Below are 17263 nucleotides of genomic sequence, written 5' to 3'. Positions count from 1 at the left end.
TTTTTGGTGACTGAGTTTCCAAACCTAGTAATTTGCTGGAACAGAAATAAGTTTTCTCTGAGGCACTTACAAAAACTTGCTGTAATGACGTGTTTACAGAGAACATATACCATGATGAAAGGTAAACTTCCTTCTTCATCCTTTACAACACACCTTTTAGCAAAACACTGTTCTGATACTTTTTATTCTAAATAAATAGAGTATGAGGACTTGCTTTCTTAAAACTGCAGTAGCATATGAAGTTGAGTTTCAGATACTTGACTGAGGCTGCAGATCAGCTTTTTGTACATCTAAATGGTAATTTTACTGGTGCTTACATATTGCTGGTAAAGAAAAAGAATTTGTATTTAAGTATGACAGGAGCTTAGTATGTCTTGTTAGTATGTAGAGTACATTTAATTTCTAGGATGGGCTTCTTCAGGGAAGGAAATTGTTAAAAGAGGCAAACGTGATGTCAAACTAACAATACTCAATATTTCCAAATTTGTGTGTTGCTTTGATTACTTTTTCTGTTATGGTTTTCTATCAAAGTAAGGGAAGAATACAGTAAAAATGATACAACTGCTTGCAGCTAAGATTTAATAAACATTTGTTAGAAGGTGATTGTGCTTATGTACTAAGAGCTTTGAAACCGAAGTATTAACAAATCTGACTCAATTCCTTTCCAGAGATGATGTGGGGGAGTAAGGGGAAGTGTCTGCTCCCCTCACTTTCTCCTTCCTGCTCCAAGGAAGGCAAAAATTGCTGAGCAGAAATACTGTTCAGAAATCTATATTAATGGGCTTATTCACATGCAGGAAAATACATTGTACATGGCATTTTTCATCTTTAGGAAAATGTGCAGCTTGAGTAATGGAGGTTCATTAAATCCTATTTCAGCTTTGCATAAGAAATGAGTTATCCATACATTAATGCTTCAGGAAAATGGATAGTATGCTTACTAACATGTAGAAAGGCAGTGAGACTTCCTTGCCAGTACAAATAACCATTAAATATCATACAAATATAATATTTGAAACTATCAAGTCTAATGTATTAGCTGGTTTAAATGCTGATGGGATGCATTAATTCTGTTATGCAAAAGTGATGTCTCTTGCAGCTGTCATGCGCTGCTTCTGCTACCATTTCTTTACAGGGATTTCTTTACTGTTTTATTAGAAACTTTTGAGAACTAATTCCTTGCAATCAGTTTCCTTTAATCTTATGCAGAGAGACAAACACTGAAGGGAAGGATAGGCTTTGTTGCAATTGCGGACATGGGAGAGCGTAAAGTCTTATGTTAGCAGGAGTTCTTATTGGACAAATGAGGGTAAATACATATCTCTGGACATTCATCTCATGTTGCAGCTCTGGAGGCTGAGCTGAAAAATTGGATGGCCAAAGCTTCCTTCTGCCTTGCCAGATGGAGCTTGCAGGCAGCCCCATGCCTGCAGTGGCTGGAGCACGGTGTCAGACCCCAGGAAATACTGTGGTCCAAGGCTCTACTTTGTGACATGCCTTATGGCCCTAGACGGGAGCAGAAAGCTTGCACAGGCAAAGAGCAGATGCACCAACACATGTGCAGGGAGGTAAAATGAGACAAGACAACACTGCCCTGACACGTCCCTGGAGTTTTGTGTCTTCCCTGTGTCTGTGGTCAGCAGCAGTCCCGACAACAGTGGGACATTGCTTTTGAGAGCTGAGGGTAAGAGGGAACCTACTGAGTCCTGTTTGGAAAAATGGTTGTTTCAGTCTGTCTTATCTAGGCTGGGTGGGCAATATTGTGCACTAGCAAAGGGGAAGCTTCCAAAGTTCTGTAAGTATTCATCAGAGGTCTAGTTAAAATTCAGAACTACCTTTAATGCAAATAAAATTATTTGTAGGCCTCAAATCAATTCTTTCATGAAGTCTTGTTTCATCACAGTTGAATTCATTTAATAAGAGAAATTAATACTAAGGCATAGAATAAACGTTGAATTTAAATAAATAAATAAATAAATAAAATCGATACAGACCTTTACAAATCATAATTTTTATCTGCTATTTAACCTGCAGTGAGGGAATTAATCCTGTCAGGATAGAATAGGGAGTTTTTCAGTCAGGAAAATCAGAGGGAAGACAAATCTAAGTTATCAAATTAAAATGTGTAAGATTAATTAATTATTCAATTTCAAATGTAAAATATTGGCACCTTTTTAAAGGATGTGACTGGTGATAAAGTAACTTAGTTTTAATACTCTACAGACATAAATAGTATGAGCAATTTCAGTAGCATGTAAAGATTGTAAACTTAATTTGGTGGAAAACTTAATCTGGTTGCCTTTGTGGATTTGGAAAATTTAGAACACAGATGTGGAAACTTTACTACTGCATTAATTGCATCATCTGCCTGCCACCCCCAGCAGAATAGTGAAACAGCAGATCAGTAGGAATGACTTTTGAACTGCCAGCTTCAATACAGTTATGAAGTATATGGTATAAATGTAAGGTTCCCTGCCTTTCTGTACTTTCTCTTTCTTCACAGTCCAATTGACATTCACATCTTTTTTTTTTAACTAACCACTTTAACTGGTACTAGTCACTGCACGGGAGAAGTTTCCTTGGTGCCTTTTCATGACCTCCTTTGGCTACAGCACCTTAGGAAGCACATGTGAGAGGATGTAATAATAAATAACCTTTTCAAAGGTTGGTTGCCACAAAGTTAATGAGGGGACTGAATTGATTTGCTTTCTGGTTTTTGTTCTATTTTTCTGGATGAAGAAAAAAAGGAAAATTTGATTGTGTAGTCTGGGAGGTATGTGTAAGCAAGCTTAATTAAAAGTTTAATTCATTACCCTAATGTCCCTACTTGGAGTCCAGTGGCAGCATGCATGTCTCATGAGCATTAGAAGCTGATGGAAGCAACTCCTTAAAAGCCAATTGATTCATAAACACACAAGAAAAAAGATATTCTTCTCAGTTGTGCATCCCACGGTTTCTCTGTTGATGTTGTCATCTGCAGTGTCAGGTAGAGCTTTGCAAGCTTTAATCCCAGACAGCTCTGAGAGCCTCCTTGGCGCATCTGAAGCTGCCTGCCCAGGAACTCTGCATGCTGTGTAGTGCTTCTTATATTTTTATTTTTCAACCTGAAGAATCTACCTGTTGAATATCTCAGGCCTCATCCCAAAGTTGTGATGTAATTGCAGCTGTATTAATACTTTAAACATCAGGCGTGACACAAAATAATTACACTGTGGGGTTTTTTAGAAGAAGCTCTCAATTTGATGCTGAGATCCTTTGATCTGGTTTGATATTTGGCTTCATGTGGAAATTTTAGATATAAGTATTGTCGTACTCGTGGAAAAAATGCAATTATTGATGACTTTATAGATAAATATACATTTAAAATGAATGGAAACCTTTTGAAGACCTCTGGTCCTTGCAAGTCACGAGGTCTTTGGCACCAGAGAGGAAATGAAGGGACCTTTTCCTGCTTGTGGCTCAGCAGTGGTACCGTTCCTGTGGGGCGGGGAATCGAGCAGATGTACTTGCTGAGGGCTGCTTGCTTGTGTGCAGCTTTCGGCAGCAATCTGTTAAATACTGGCAAATGGGTCTTTACCAAAATTGAAGGAATGTTTAAGAGCTTTTGTTATTTTTTTGTATTCTGCTGGCCACATTTTCACGTTGGTTCCCCCTAGGCCTGAAGAGTCTGAGGGAGACTCTGATAGCAATGTTGTTACCTAGAAAAAGGGATTCTGTATTGACATAACTGGCTTCTTCTGTTTTTCTGTTGGATGGTACCAGTTCTGCTGTACTAATGTTTTCTGTGAAGTGTGTACTGTTCAGTTCATCTCTTTGATAATAACTTGAAAGGAATCTTACGGTGTGCTGGCATAGGTTTTAAACATTATCCTTGGTTTCCTTTTCTTCGATGGAAAGAAGTAAACAATAATTGTGGGGGGTTTTGTTTGCTTGTTTTTTAATATGAGGCTCGAACTTTGTCAAGGAGATGCTGGTAAAAATATCTGAAAATGCTTATAGTTATAATGTGTGTTCACCTGATGTAGCAATGTGTTTACATCTGAATGCTTGCTGAGATTTTAAGGGCATAAAATCTCTGCACATGGGTTGCTCTTGAGTTTTTCAGGCATAGGGAACAAGTAGCACTAACCAAATTGTGAAATGCGAAAAGTGTAAAATGTTTTTTTCTGGTGTTAACTGTTCTTTTATTTCTAAAGATATTTGAGGGGCTTGCCTGATGCCTGTACTGAATTAGTTTCCTTACTTTGAGTATAATAGTCTGGTTGTGCTGAACTTCTTTATTAATGTGTGGTAGAAAGACAAGGGCAGCTCATTTTTAATACTTTGTGCCTCATCAACTTGAAGAATGTAATTTAATTCAATTTTGGAATTTAAATATATGTTTAAGCAATAATTAAGTCATTGTAGCATTTTGTGAAACAGGCAGAGATATAAAATGTGAAGTCTTTCATTTACTATTACTTAATTTCTAATGCAAATTATCTGACTTGCTAATAAACAACTTTGCACTTTGGCTCCCCTGCTGTTGTATGCTGCCACGACTGAGCTTTTTATGTTGGTGACTACAGATAATATTTAAAGTAGTTGCTAAAATAGTAGGTAAAGAGGGCATGTATGTATGTATCTGAACTGTAGTATCTCTTTGTTCAAATCTGCGCTATAATTGCATGAAGATGCATATTAAAGTCTAATGCAATTACAGTAAGACACAATACTCCACGGTGAGTGGTGGGAGTTTCCGTGAACTGGTAAGTGCATTTTTAAGTTGTTTACTATCTTAGTAGTAAAGTTTTTTAAAGCACTTCAGGAAGATCCTGCTTTTAGCAACTAATAATTTTGCAACTAGTAATTAAAATTTTTGAGACATTTTCTGGGCTAGAAGGGGTAATTTTTTAGAGGTAAAGTGTTTTAAAGGAAAGAGTTTTAAAGGAAAACAGTTTCCAAGAGCAACATTGAAGAAAAGCGTATAATTCTTCACAATTTTAAAATCTAAACAGTGTAACTATAGGTACAGAAGATCCAATTTCTCAAGGCCTTGATTGGGTACATGGGCCATTTCCTGCAGAGCCATTGATGCACTCAAGTTCAGCAATATTTTCTCTGTCACTCCTCCTGCAGGCTGGTGGAGGACAGGACAGATTTAGGTGATGGAACTGAAAGCAGCCTATAGCAGCCTATCGCCTATGTCCTCTGCATGGGGAGGAATAAAGTTTTCTGAGTTAAAGTAAGAGAGAAGTAAAAATAAATAAAAAAATAAATAGGGAAAAGGAGTGGAAATTCCAGAAGGTGAGGACGCAAGAAAAGATTGTGAGGGTGTGATACCAGGTTACTTAGAAGCAGGAGCCACATAATTAAATGCAAGGATAGAGTAGAAGAAAACAGGAGATAAAATGTTTGGTTTTCTGAGAAAATTAGAATGAATAAGTTTCTAACAATTACTGTTTTACAGTTGTGTGTCCCAGCCTCCACTGTGATGACTTAGCTTCCTCTGTGTGACCTTTAGTTCCCTGCCCTGTTACACCTCTGGCTGCCTTCCTCTCACCTAGTCACTAGATGAGCAAAAGCTGACATATGGTGCCTGATTGTAAGTGATGCATTTTTAAGTTTTGGCAGGCCAAGAGGAACAAATAACAGTTGAGCTTGTACTCTGGGCTTTCCTCCAGAGGGAGCAAAAATTTAAATCACTTTTCTTCCTCCCTCCAGCCAGAGTTCGCAAATATTTGTTGTCTTTGGTAAATTTGTTCTACCTGGCAAATTCTAAGGGTGACTGGCAGGCAACACGTCATTTTTTCCTGTTCAAAAAAAAAAAAAAAAAAGAAAGAAAAGAAGCTATCAGGAAGTCAGAACGGGGTCACTGTAAAGTTCTTCCATTGTGAAAAACATTAAGGCTGATGGAAGGAGGATGTCTTGCTTTGTCTTAGGACAAAATTGATGTTCTGGAGTTGTATTTCTTTGTGGGCTCTGCTTCCACCCAATTTAAAATGAGGGACCTGCTAAAGAGCAAGCAAACTAGTGTTGGTGTTCACCTGTGCTTCAGTCTCTGATAGACTGCTTTGACTTAAACCTGTACCTTATACCACTGATGAATGCCAAGAACCTGACAAATAGAGCAGTTCCTTACCAAGCCTTTTGGACGCTAGGTCTGTCCTCAGAGGCTGTGGCACGTGGGTGGGGATGTTAGATGTGAACGATGGGCAGATGTACTGGTAGAAGAGCTGGTGATATTGCAGGGTGCCTACACACTCTGACACAGCATTACATCCTGCATTCTGGAGAAATAATCTTTAGTCTAAATTAAGCCTAAGTTTTAGTCTAAGTTTGTTAAAATATGGACAAAAGATTTGTTTTAAGAGATAAACATTTCACTAAAACTGATTTCATGGAAAATTTTCCAACAGAAGAATAATGAAGCTTAAGTTAAGTACATGCACTGGCAAATAGTGATATCTGCATATTCAGGGGAAAAAAAAAAAAAAGACTCTTACCTGTGTATCTTCTAATTTATTTGAGAAATAAAAAAGCATGTTGTGTGCAGATAACAGGCCTCAGAATAAAGAGTTTTATGCTACCATTGAAAACTAGGGCTGATACTGAGCAGCTTGTGTGATCCTTTAAACTAGCAGTTCCAATGACTGATAGAGTAGCACTGTCAAATTTGTAGACAAGTTGTAAGGGTGCAAGTTGTAGCAGAGGTGGTTTATATCTCTACTGTGAACAACTCAAATAACATGAATTTTAAAATACACTTAAAATTAAACTCTATGCATCTTAAGTTAGGCACCCAAGTTACTTGAAATGCTAAACCAAAATTTTTACCGTCTCCAATACTTACAATATAAACACAGTGTATTTCCAGAAATTAAGCTGCAATTCAACCAGCAAGCAAGGAAAGGGGGCAATATGGAGAGATTCCAGTTGAACATTAACTTAATTAAGAAAAGTAACTGCCATTTTAAATAACACAGAACTCTTTCTCTTCATCAGCTGGTATCTGTAAAGTCAGTGATTGTTTGCTATTGCTACCAAAGTTGTGGCCTAAACTGGCCATGCTTTGACAGAATTACTGAAAACTATGATGCTGTTAGACAGAAAAACTGTTAGGATGGACATTTCTCAAGCTGGTTTGCAGATAAGCAAACACAATTTGGAGTAGGCTTAAAATAACTGAAGGGTTTAGTGTAATTAGAGAAATGGTTTGAGGTGGGAATATATTTCAGATTAAAGGTAGAGATGCTGCCTCCTTTTCAACGTTAATGAGGTTGTAAAATAATATGGTAATTAGCCAGGATTTTTTAAAGGTATGTATGCAGATTAAGCTCTAATTGAAGCCCCCTCTTCACTTTACAGTAAAAGCCTAAAAAATATAACTTTAGAACTCTGTACTGTCTTCTAAAGCTCTCGGAGAAGAAAAAAGTGAGGAAATACTTTTGGAAAAAAAACTTAACTCTATGCATTTGGCAATACCTTGCTTGTTTTGAGCCAGAATTTGAAAGTTATTTGTAATATATGCCTTATATGCAAGTATCATAATATCTTACAGGAATTTTAACACTGATGAATAAAGCTCTATGCACTTCTGTATAACGTAGAACTTTAAGTGAAATACTCACGTCTGTAAAGCTGAAATGAACAGTCGGGGCTACTCAGATTTCTTGTGGCTAGTGCTGCAGTTAGTTTCCAGGAAATGCAGGACAGGAGGAAGATAATTCCTAGAGAACAGGGCATGATGGAAACCCTGAGGGATCCCTTAAATTTAATTTGAAGTTTAAAGCTGAAGTCAGGAACGTTGACTAAATTGTACTATAGAAACACCAGTCAAGAGATTCTGAAGAAGGCTGGTACAATCCCCTGCGTTACCATGAAATGTGCCAAAATGTGATGACAATACTGCACAAGAAGAAGGGAAAAGGTGGGCCTTGCTTTTCAGTAAGACAAGGAGTAAGTAGTCCAGCTTAGTTGGAGGCTGGTGGAATGCTCTAGTAAAGCACCAAATGTGCTTGACCTTCTCTTGCACACTTCTGCGTTGTTGGCCTTTGGCAGAGACAGGACATTGGGTCTGACCCAGCATGGCTGTACTTGTATTACATTGGCTTTTGCTATAAAGGGAAGAAAAAAATTCCAAGTCCTGTCTGATGTGTGCCAACTCTGAGATAAGAATAGAGATTATCAGGCTTCGTGAACTAGTTAAGATGCTGCGTCAGCTAGAGAAGATCTTTATTGGTGTAGATAGTTATGTTTTTGTATGTTCATACCATTATTTAAATCTGAATAAATCTAGATTTACATCACTGGTTCTACCTTTTTTAATTGTCCTATTTGCTAACCTTGAACAAGTTATTTTCCTTGTTACTGTGGTTGCTGTGAGAATATGGACTACCTTTAGCAAAAACATTTGGAAAATTATTGAATAAAAAATCTATATAGAGAGTCAGTGTTGTTATTAATAGCTGAATTTATTCCTTTTGTGTAAATACTTTATTAAGATGCTTAGAGATAAAATTCCTCTTTCTGTGTGCTTTGGTGGTAATAATAGCAGGGGCTAGAACTGCAACTGATTTGGGTAGACAAATGCAATAAGGAAGGAGAAATATTCTGGTTACTTAAACATATGTACATATTCGTACAGTCTGTTTATTTGTTCAAGGCTCATAGTATGAGCAATGAATATTAATATTTTCATAGTGCAGGCTTAGGTTGCTCAAATGCTTGATAATTACAACTGAAAATTGCCACTAAGTATCAGGTATAAGTGGTGTGTGCTGTAGCCCAAAATACTAATGTGACTGATAGAACAGCTGTATGAAATGGTTTGAAGGACTCTGTATTATAAAACCCTCGTGTTGTGTACTAGAATGACACCTACCCAAACGTTTAGTGTTTAGTTTTTACCTTGTCTTGTGAGGTACTTGAATTGACTATTCATTTTTAAAATGCAAATGAAATTAATTAATTAAGATAAGGGAATGAAGCTTTTCATTTTTTAATCTCACTTTGCTACCACCCTCCCCTCACCATGCTTTTTTTTCTCCCTACCAGTATAAATGCAAGAGAATAACATTTCTCTTTTTTGAAAAAAAAAAAAAAAAAAGATGATGACTGTATACACTCATTGTGTTATATTTATATATAGGATTGTGACCTCATCATTTACTTCATACCCTATCCCGAGATTTCCCCATAATATCAGATTTTTCTGGATGATTTTTATTTCCAGGAATTTGTTTGACTTCCCATTTTGCCATACCACTATGTTACTTTACTGATCAGAGTTTCAGGAACTTAAGATAAAAAAAGAGGGAAAAAAATAGCCAAATCAACTGACTTGGGTGTTATTTCAGATTACCTAATACCTTCTCATTACACACCAAAGAATATGTGCAATTGAAGGCTGGCTAAAAGAATGTGGACTGATACACACATATATACAGGGAGAAAGTTTATCCTTGCTTCTACATAAAGAAAAATTGTGTAACTTCTGTCTGTGTCTTAAAATTTAATATTTCTCTTTTAAAAGCTGCATTTCTTTGAAATGTCTTATAGCATAAATTCATGGTGGTATATAGCACTGTTACTCTCTTTAGAATAGGTTGCCTCTTCTATAGCTGGTTAATCTTCTGGGCAACTCTGTCAATCATAGGGCTGGAAAAAAAACAGCATAATCTTTCCAACTTTCTAATGCTTAAAAAATCACTTTGTAGCTGATATTTTTTCTTTTTGGTAACTTAGGGAAGAGCTGTTCAGGTTATCAATTATTCAAAATCCCATAAAGACAACTTCACTACTTGTTGAAAAATGTGAAACATCTTTTTAAGTGGAAAAAGTTATTTATGCTGTCAGGCTTTACTATAGTCTGTAATGTCCTCACAGTGGAAAGGAGACCTGTGAAATATAGAAATTAGGGAACGCCTATGTGTTTCTCCTTTGTGTTATGTTTGGCATATACCTCTTTATTCAACAAATTAATTTAAATGGAAAATACACAGCCTTGCACTTCTCATGACCAAAGTGATGCTTACTGAACTCTGTAGAAACAGCACTGATACAAGAGATATGAAAGATGAATATATAGATAACGGAAGTATATAAAGTATTGCCAAAGCATCCTCATTTCCTTTCCCGTTCCTTTATGGGGCCTGAACACAGCCAGCTGGAGAAGATATGCTGATTTAGCCTTTCAGCCATGGAGGAAATGTTATGTTGGCTGAGAAAGAATTATACTACATCTTTTCTATTGCAATTTGAATTTATATACCAGATAATAAAGTGAGAGAGAACAGCAGTGGAAGGGCAGGGGCGTTGGCCTTTTTTTTTTCCTTCTTTGTTTTGTTTGTTTGAGTGCCAGCTGTGCCAGTGAGGCTGTGAAACACTCAACTGCTGAACATGCTAGTAAAGATACTGTCACTGGATGCTGCAGTTTAAGAGCACCTCTCAAGCTGGAATGCAAGAGTAGTAGTAAGCATCAGTACAGGAGCAGTGTTTTTCCTGAAATATCCTATTGTGAGAATCTCATGACCTCAGATATTGAAGAGCAGAAAAGATGAGCCAGTGTTTTTAGTTCTTCTGTGTGATTCTGTTCATTTCTTCTTTACATTTTAATTATTGTTCCATCATTAATATTCCTTGCACTGCTATCTTCCACTTCCTAATAAGGAGTTTATCAATTTAAAATTTAGTGTGTCCCCCGTATTTCTGTTCTAATGAGAAGTTGAGTCTACCTTGAGTATAAGATGGAGGTAGTTATCAAGTATGTATTTGAAAATATTTTCATGCAGTCCTTCTCCCAATCACATTTTGCTATAAACTTCCAGATAAGCATATGTTCTTCTGCAGAATAACGAAAATCATTTAGACTTGTCTTATATGACTGAAAAGATATTGGCAGGATTGATCAGTTGTACAGCATAAATATTACGCATGTGTTTTTGGTGTATGCTGCTTACAAAAACCAGTATTGTTGGAAGATGGGAATAAATAGTTAAGAAAAGCAAAATAGAGTAAGTAAACACCTTCTGAAAAATGATAAAATGTTTCCCCAAAATAGACAGAAATGATTACTAGTTATTTAAGACATTATCATGAGAACCTATGAAAAGATTCTATTGAAGACAGTAGCAATGAGTTGTGAATTATTCTTTAGCATAGTATCCTGTTATTGTTCAAGGCTATTCCTTACCAAACAAGAAAATTTTGGATACAAATTGCATTACAATGCAGTAAAAGATATCATCACATAAGGGAATCTCTGCATGGGACAGCAGCATATTACAGAGAGATTACTGTGAGTTTGGATATATGGTTGACTACCTCTTGCTGTTCCTGTTTGGTTTGTAAGTGGGTTAGGTGGGGACCATCTGTGTATTTTTCCATTTGCTGTGCAAAAAAGCATGCTTATTGTTGTAGCTAATACCTCTTGAACAAGTAATTCCTGTTCTGAGTGCTACATGAGCTGTGAAAGTTCTGTAAGGCCCTCAGCTGGATGATCAATGTCCAAGAATCATGAGCAATCAAATACAGAGTCTTCATTAATCTTGAAGGCCTTAATTACTAGAATTCGCCAATTTTCCCGAAGTCATTACAGTAGATGACTATAAATGGAAAGGTTGACCCCTTCCAGCAATGACAGGAAAAGTTTTTTTCCACTGGAAGTCTCCTATACGTTACAATAAGATTTGTTGTACACATCATTTCAATTTTACATGGTATCAAGACAGGTAACTTCCCCCAGACAGTAAGTATTCAGAGAAAACATTCTTTATGTGCTTTTAACTGGGATTGACTGGCAGAAAATGCAATAAAGACTTCCTCTTGAATAGATTTCCAACATACCCTTCTATGGGCTTGAACCTAGCCTCCGTAAATTGACTCTCTAAGCCCGGAAGGAATTGGTGCAATTGCTTTTCAGATATTGTGTATCAATTCATGAAAAGGTTTAGGTATTGTTTATTGCATCTAGCGAAGATTAAAAGAGGCTTTTCCTTTTCTGGGTGGGGGTGGGCTGTGGTTTGATTCTTCTAACACGTAGCTGGCTGTGTATTGAGTAGATCTTTCCCAGAAAAATGAAATTGCAGGAGTGCTGCAGAGAGGACATAAAAAAAGGTTTGAAAAAAATTATTTTGATTTGCATCACCTACTGAAAGAAATGAGCTTGGTGAGGATAACTTCTCACTCATGGGTAGAGCAAGCCATCTGACTGAAGGGTTTGTGGGCTGAGAAGGCTACTCCATTGTTCACAGCTGTGCTTGTCTGAATCTCACGTGTGAGCCATTGGATAACTTTTCTGCCTTAGAAAATGGTAGTCCAGTTTGTTAATGCTGGCAAATTTAGACCTGGATGATATTTCTAAGGGCTGCACAATTGGAGAGAATAAACAAAATAATTCCCATTTAAATTCATTTTTTTTCTCTACCTTAAGGAGAGATTGACAATAGACCAAGTAACTGTTTTTGTTTCCAGGTAATGATGATTATCTCCACTGGAGTGTACTCTATGTGCTGTTTTTCAGATTGAAATCAGCAATGATACACACAATACAAACTTGCCTCAACATATTCTACAGTTCTGATGGTTTCCATCTCTGTATTTTATTGTTTTGACTTTTGTTTTGGAGTAATTCATGCTTTAAGACGGGGTGTAGTTGTCCTAGTTGTGAAATGGAAGCTAAGTTTCATGGTTCTGCCTCCACCAAGTGCTTCAACCTTTATTTTCTTCATAAAGGTCTTTATGAAGGATTTAACACTTCTACCTCCTACCTCAGGTACTATTTGAATGGGCTGTTAGTGAAGCAGAACTTCTTGCTGTCTTGAAAAGTCTACACAAATGATGGCTTTTGTGTTGAATGAGTTCTGAGTTCAAATCACAGCTGTCTGTCTGACCAGTCTTTTTGTTTCTCTTTCTCCATTGTTAAGGCTATAAAATTATGGAAAGTCTAACAGCTGTGCACAGTTCTTGAGCCTTGAAGTGTTAGAGAAGCTACATGAACAAGTATATCTTCTAATATTTAGTGTTTTTATAGAGCAAAAGTGGTTTTAGATTGACTGTTTTGGGGAAGGCTTAAAGTTTTTATGTTTAAGATTTGTCACAGTACCACATGCAGAAATGTTCTGCATTTTATAGATGTATTTTGCATTTAACTTTGTATGTAATGAATCTTGGATTTATACAGCCCAAAGTTAAAGTGATGTGTCGCCTATGTAAATAATGAGCTATGGATTTTAAAATCACTAATTTTATTACCATAGTATAGAATTAGTATTATTCTGAAAACTTTACTGTGAAATGGATGCTGTTTAATTTCAGTTTGAGATAGAATAGAAATTGACTTTAAAGATTTTTACATATTGAAATTTGACATATATCACAGATAGCAGGGACCATTCAGCCTCATGTAGAGCCACACACTGTACACAAAGCATCTGCTTAGAAACGCTTCTTCTTCCTGTTTGAGATCAGACCTCTGAACAGGCTTGTAACAGGATGTCTCCTTTGTTTGTCACTGATAGCTGAAACCTATATGCATTCAGTTGCTGAGTACTTACACCTTCAGGATCAGAAAAACTGCTGCCAGCAAGGCTGGTTGTGAGAAAATTTGACCTACTTTTACATTTGGCACCACTTTGCCTGCCAGGACCAAGTAGACTGTGAACAGACCTTCCACTTGTCTTCAGTGTATATGTCCAGTCTGGAACTAAGAAAAGGGAATGCAAGCAAAAAGCAATATTGCAAAAACTTCCTCCTGCCCTAGGGGGTAAGGGAGCTTGGTGGGAGAAGGGGTGTAGAGGTTGCAAATTCAGTTCATTTGTGTGTGTGCACAATGGTTTTCCATCCTTCTTCTGCCTCTAGTTCTTGGCTGTGCAACACTGGAGTAGGGAATCAATTTGCTTGCTGTGACTCCTTTAAACAAATTTAAACTGTTCGTACCATAAGATTATTGCAGGTTCCCTTCTTCTACCACATAAATGAAAAGAAATGGCTACACATCTTTTTTTTTTTTTTTTTTTTTTAAACCTACATTTTTGCTTTAAAGGCTGTGATGAAGTTTTCCCTAAGTAGTACATCACTGGAACAGTGTATTATAAGCCTGTATTTGTCAAGTAGTAGAGATCAATTTGTACATTTTATTACCAAACATTCATGTTGTGCTTCTACTTCTCTTTCATTTCCATGTAAAACACAAAACTTTGTAACATTTTGTCAGTTTAGTATTCCCACTTGCTATGTGTAAATTGAGGTCTAAAACTGGTTAGTTACAATAAATATGCTGTACAGGAAGGGAAAATCATAGTTGCTTGTCATCTGAACAATCATATATGTCTATGTTATAGTCAGGTAAGCATACTTTGAAAATGCCTAAATGCCTGTTCATTTCATTAATTGATGGATGAATTGATGGTGAATGGACCCTAAATGCTCTTTTTTTTTCCCACCTTTTTTTTTTCTTTCTTTTTTTGGACGGGGGCATAGATATGTAACATTGATCAGGTGAATGGCACCCAAGAAGTTTTCCATTATCTGCTTTTGGAATTTCAGCTTTTTAGTGAATGATATTATGAATTTGTTTTGTTTTGTTGACAAAAAATAAAGAATAAGAGCAAAATTTGTTAAGGTCCCTAGATAATAGGCTACTGAATTCCTTACATTAACTATTTCAGATGAGAGAAGGGTTTGGACAGGGGACACAAGGGGCTTTCTTTGAACAATACTTTCTGTGATAAGGTTCTCAAAAGCCTTCTAACTTCTATTAAGCTGTTGATTGTTTTGAAGGAAACTTGAAGGAAATGGGTGTTATTAATTTGACCACATATGAAGAAAAATACTAAAGACAGCTTTACTGTTAGCTCTTCAGGGGATAAATATGGAGCCCCACCTTGAAAATGTGATAGTGAATTGAAAATATGTTAGTACACTCGTACGGTATCTGTTTCTGTAACTCTAGGGCATTGTTGGAGGGCTTCAGCACTACGGTATGGGTTCTGCGAGTTGCAGATGCCATCCCACCCTGGTATCTTGAACAGGAGTGTGTTTGGCTTTCTCGAGAAATATGCATTTTATTATTATATCCTTTCCACAGCAGAGGTATTCATTGTAAGAAAAGGTAATGTCTGAATTATATGGTAAATAGTAGGCAGGTGAGAGAACACATTCAAAAGCTGTTGATATTTATGGAGGTCATCTGTTGCTCAGAAAGCTGAAGTCACCGTTGCGGTAGCTTTAATTCATGAGTTATTCCATTCAATAACATTTAAGTACTTTGTAGTATGGAAGCCATAATTAGCTCACCACTTTAGGAGTAACAAGAAGTTGTATCCCTCAGTTAGAGTTGGAAAGTCATCAAAAGAATGGTTTGTGATGCGTGAGAGGTCTGGAGTTTGGAGGCTGTCCATTGGTGTCCCCATCTCATCATCCTTGCCTTTGTTAAGAGCTTTAAATAAAAAGGTCACACCAATTTTTCTTTAATTAGTTTCCTCCTCCCCTTCTGGATTATTAATGGCAATGAAGCATTTCCTGTCTCTTACTGTGTATTGAATGCTTTTGTGACTAAATTCTGCACAAGACCAGTGGAAACATTAGCTGGCTAATACAAAATTAGGAAAAGAAAAAACTTGCTTATACTTCTTCCTGTCTTTACCGGTTGTGTAAATATTTTAAAGCCAGCTTACTAGTGTTTTACAGTGCTTACGATTCATGAATACTTAACCCCTGACACTGTCTTTATTCAGAAGAATGCCTTGCAACTTGTGCTGTGTAGTGAGTTTATACCTAAAAGAATGTTCAAAATCTTTTTTCCCCTTTTTTATTTATTTTTATTTTTTTTATTTTGAGCTTATTTTTAGTAATCAAATGTTTAATGAAAGACATAAAACAATTCAAGGCTTTTACAGATTGCTCTCTGTATATAAGAGGTCCCATTTTAACATGGATTTTATGCATTTTTTTCATCCCCTGTCTACTTTTTTCTTAGCCAATGACAGTAAGATTCCTAAGGCTACTTTCTCTTTAAGGGCATGCTGCTTACATAAATAGTCCTTTAAACCATCGCCTTGTTTTCTAATATTAATTGTTGTTCAGGAGATGGGAAATATTCCTTAGAAATGTGTTTTCCTGATTGTGCATGTCTTGTTACTATTTCAATTATGCAGATTCTTAATGCTGTGGAAATTTGTGCTTGATGACGCCAAGGCAGCTGCACGTTGTTAGCATTGTAGGCTGTCAGATGATCATGTGGGATTCTTGCAGCATGCAACATTCAATAGGATTGAAAAAGGGCTTTTGATGCAAGGCATAGCTTTCAGAATATATTTGTGCCTTTTAGTTAGCTTATATAAAATCATAATATCTTTAAATTTAAAATGCTGCCTCATTTTTCTTCTGGTTGGTTTCATTTTGGCTTCACTAGAAGATGCATCTGGTACATCCACGATTGAGGAGTTTATTAATGATACTGTCGTTCAGTTCACTTACTTTTTTTCCTTTTAGAGTCCTAGCTAGCCCACAGATTACATGATCACATGTTCATTCAGTCATTCATATAGAACACAAACCACCATGCATGATTTCTTCTTCTTTCTTTTTCCTCTCTGCCTTTTTTATTCTTTTTAAGTTGCATTGTCATGTTCTCTTTTATCATCAGGCTTAGTCTTTGTCATCTTCCTGCTGCTATTTGTTATATATTTTCCCATGCTTGGTTACTGCAATATTATTTGATTAACGGGCTGTGATGATGATGAACCTGCACACTGGAGGAGCAGCTACTACAGTGGTGATGAAGGGATGTAATAATGGTCGCTATCCTCGGAATTCTCTCTACAGTGACTGCATAATAGAAGAAAAGGCAGTGGTCCTGCAGAAAAAAGACAATGAAGGATTTGGATTTGTGCTCAGAGGGGCAAAAGGTATGTGCTTTTGTGTGTGTGTGTGTAATGTGCACGGGCATGAAGAAATTTATACATCTCTGAATATAAGCAGGAATTATTCTTGGTGCACTTGGTTGCTAGACAACAGGATTCTGTATGCTGTACTACTCAGATGGATTTTAGTGGCTTCTGTCTAAAGCATTTTGCGTTTTTACATAGGAGAAGCACTGTATAATCATTTGGGGGGGAGAAAGTTTTGTCTGTATTTTTGCTGTGTTGGTATATGTAATATTTTGTCATTAATCTGTTTTGTTATGCAGTTTACCTAACTATGGGAAACCTGCTTTCCTTATAAAACCTGCTTCTTTATTTCAAATGTCAGTCTGTTTAAATAGGTCTCTGAATAGAAATAG

At 36.6% G+C, this 17263-nt stretch overlaps 1 protein-coding gene across 3 annotated transcripts in view; it reads left to right on the top strand.

The window, feature by feature from the left end:
• The window catches only part of SHANK2 (SH3 and multiple ankyrin repeat domains 2), a 350898-nt gene that overhangs the window by 198157 nt on the left and 135478 nt on the right, over window positions 1-17263 (top strand). For all 3 annotated transcript variants that reach the window (XM_040558301.1, XM_040558303.1, XM_040558302.1), the window contains exon 17: window positions 16807-16889. In XM_040558301.1, the coding sequence (XP_040414235.1) occupies window positions 16807-16889 (83 nt within the window). The remainder of the gene's footprint in view (window positions 1-16806; window positions 16890-17263) is intronic.

This window comes from Cygnus olor, chromosome 5, assembly GCF_009769625.2.
Source record: "Cygnus olor isolate bCygOlo1 chromosome 5, bCygOlo1.pri.v2, whole genome shotgun sequence".
Taxonomy (NCBI): domain Eukaryota; kingdom Metazoa; phylum Chordata; class Aves; order Anseriformes; family Anatidae; genus Cygnus; species Cygnus olor.
The sequence above is the reverse complement of the archived record's forward strand: the minus strand, read 5'-3'. Positions and strand labels throughout refer to the sequence as shown.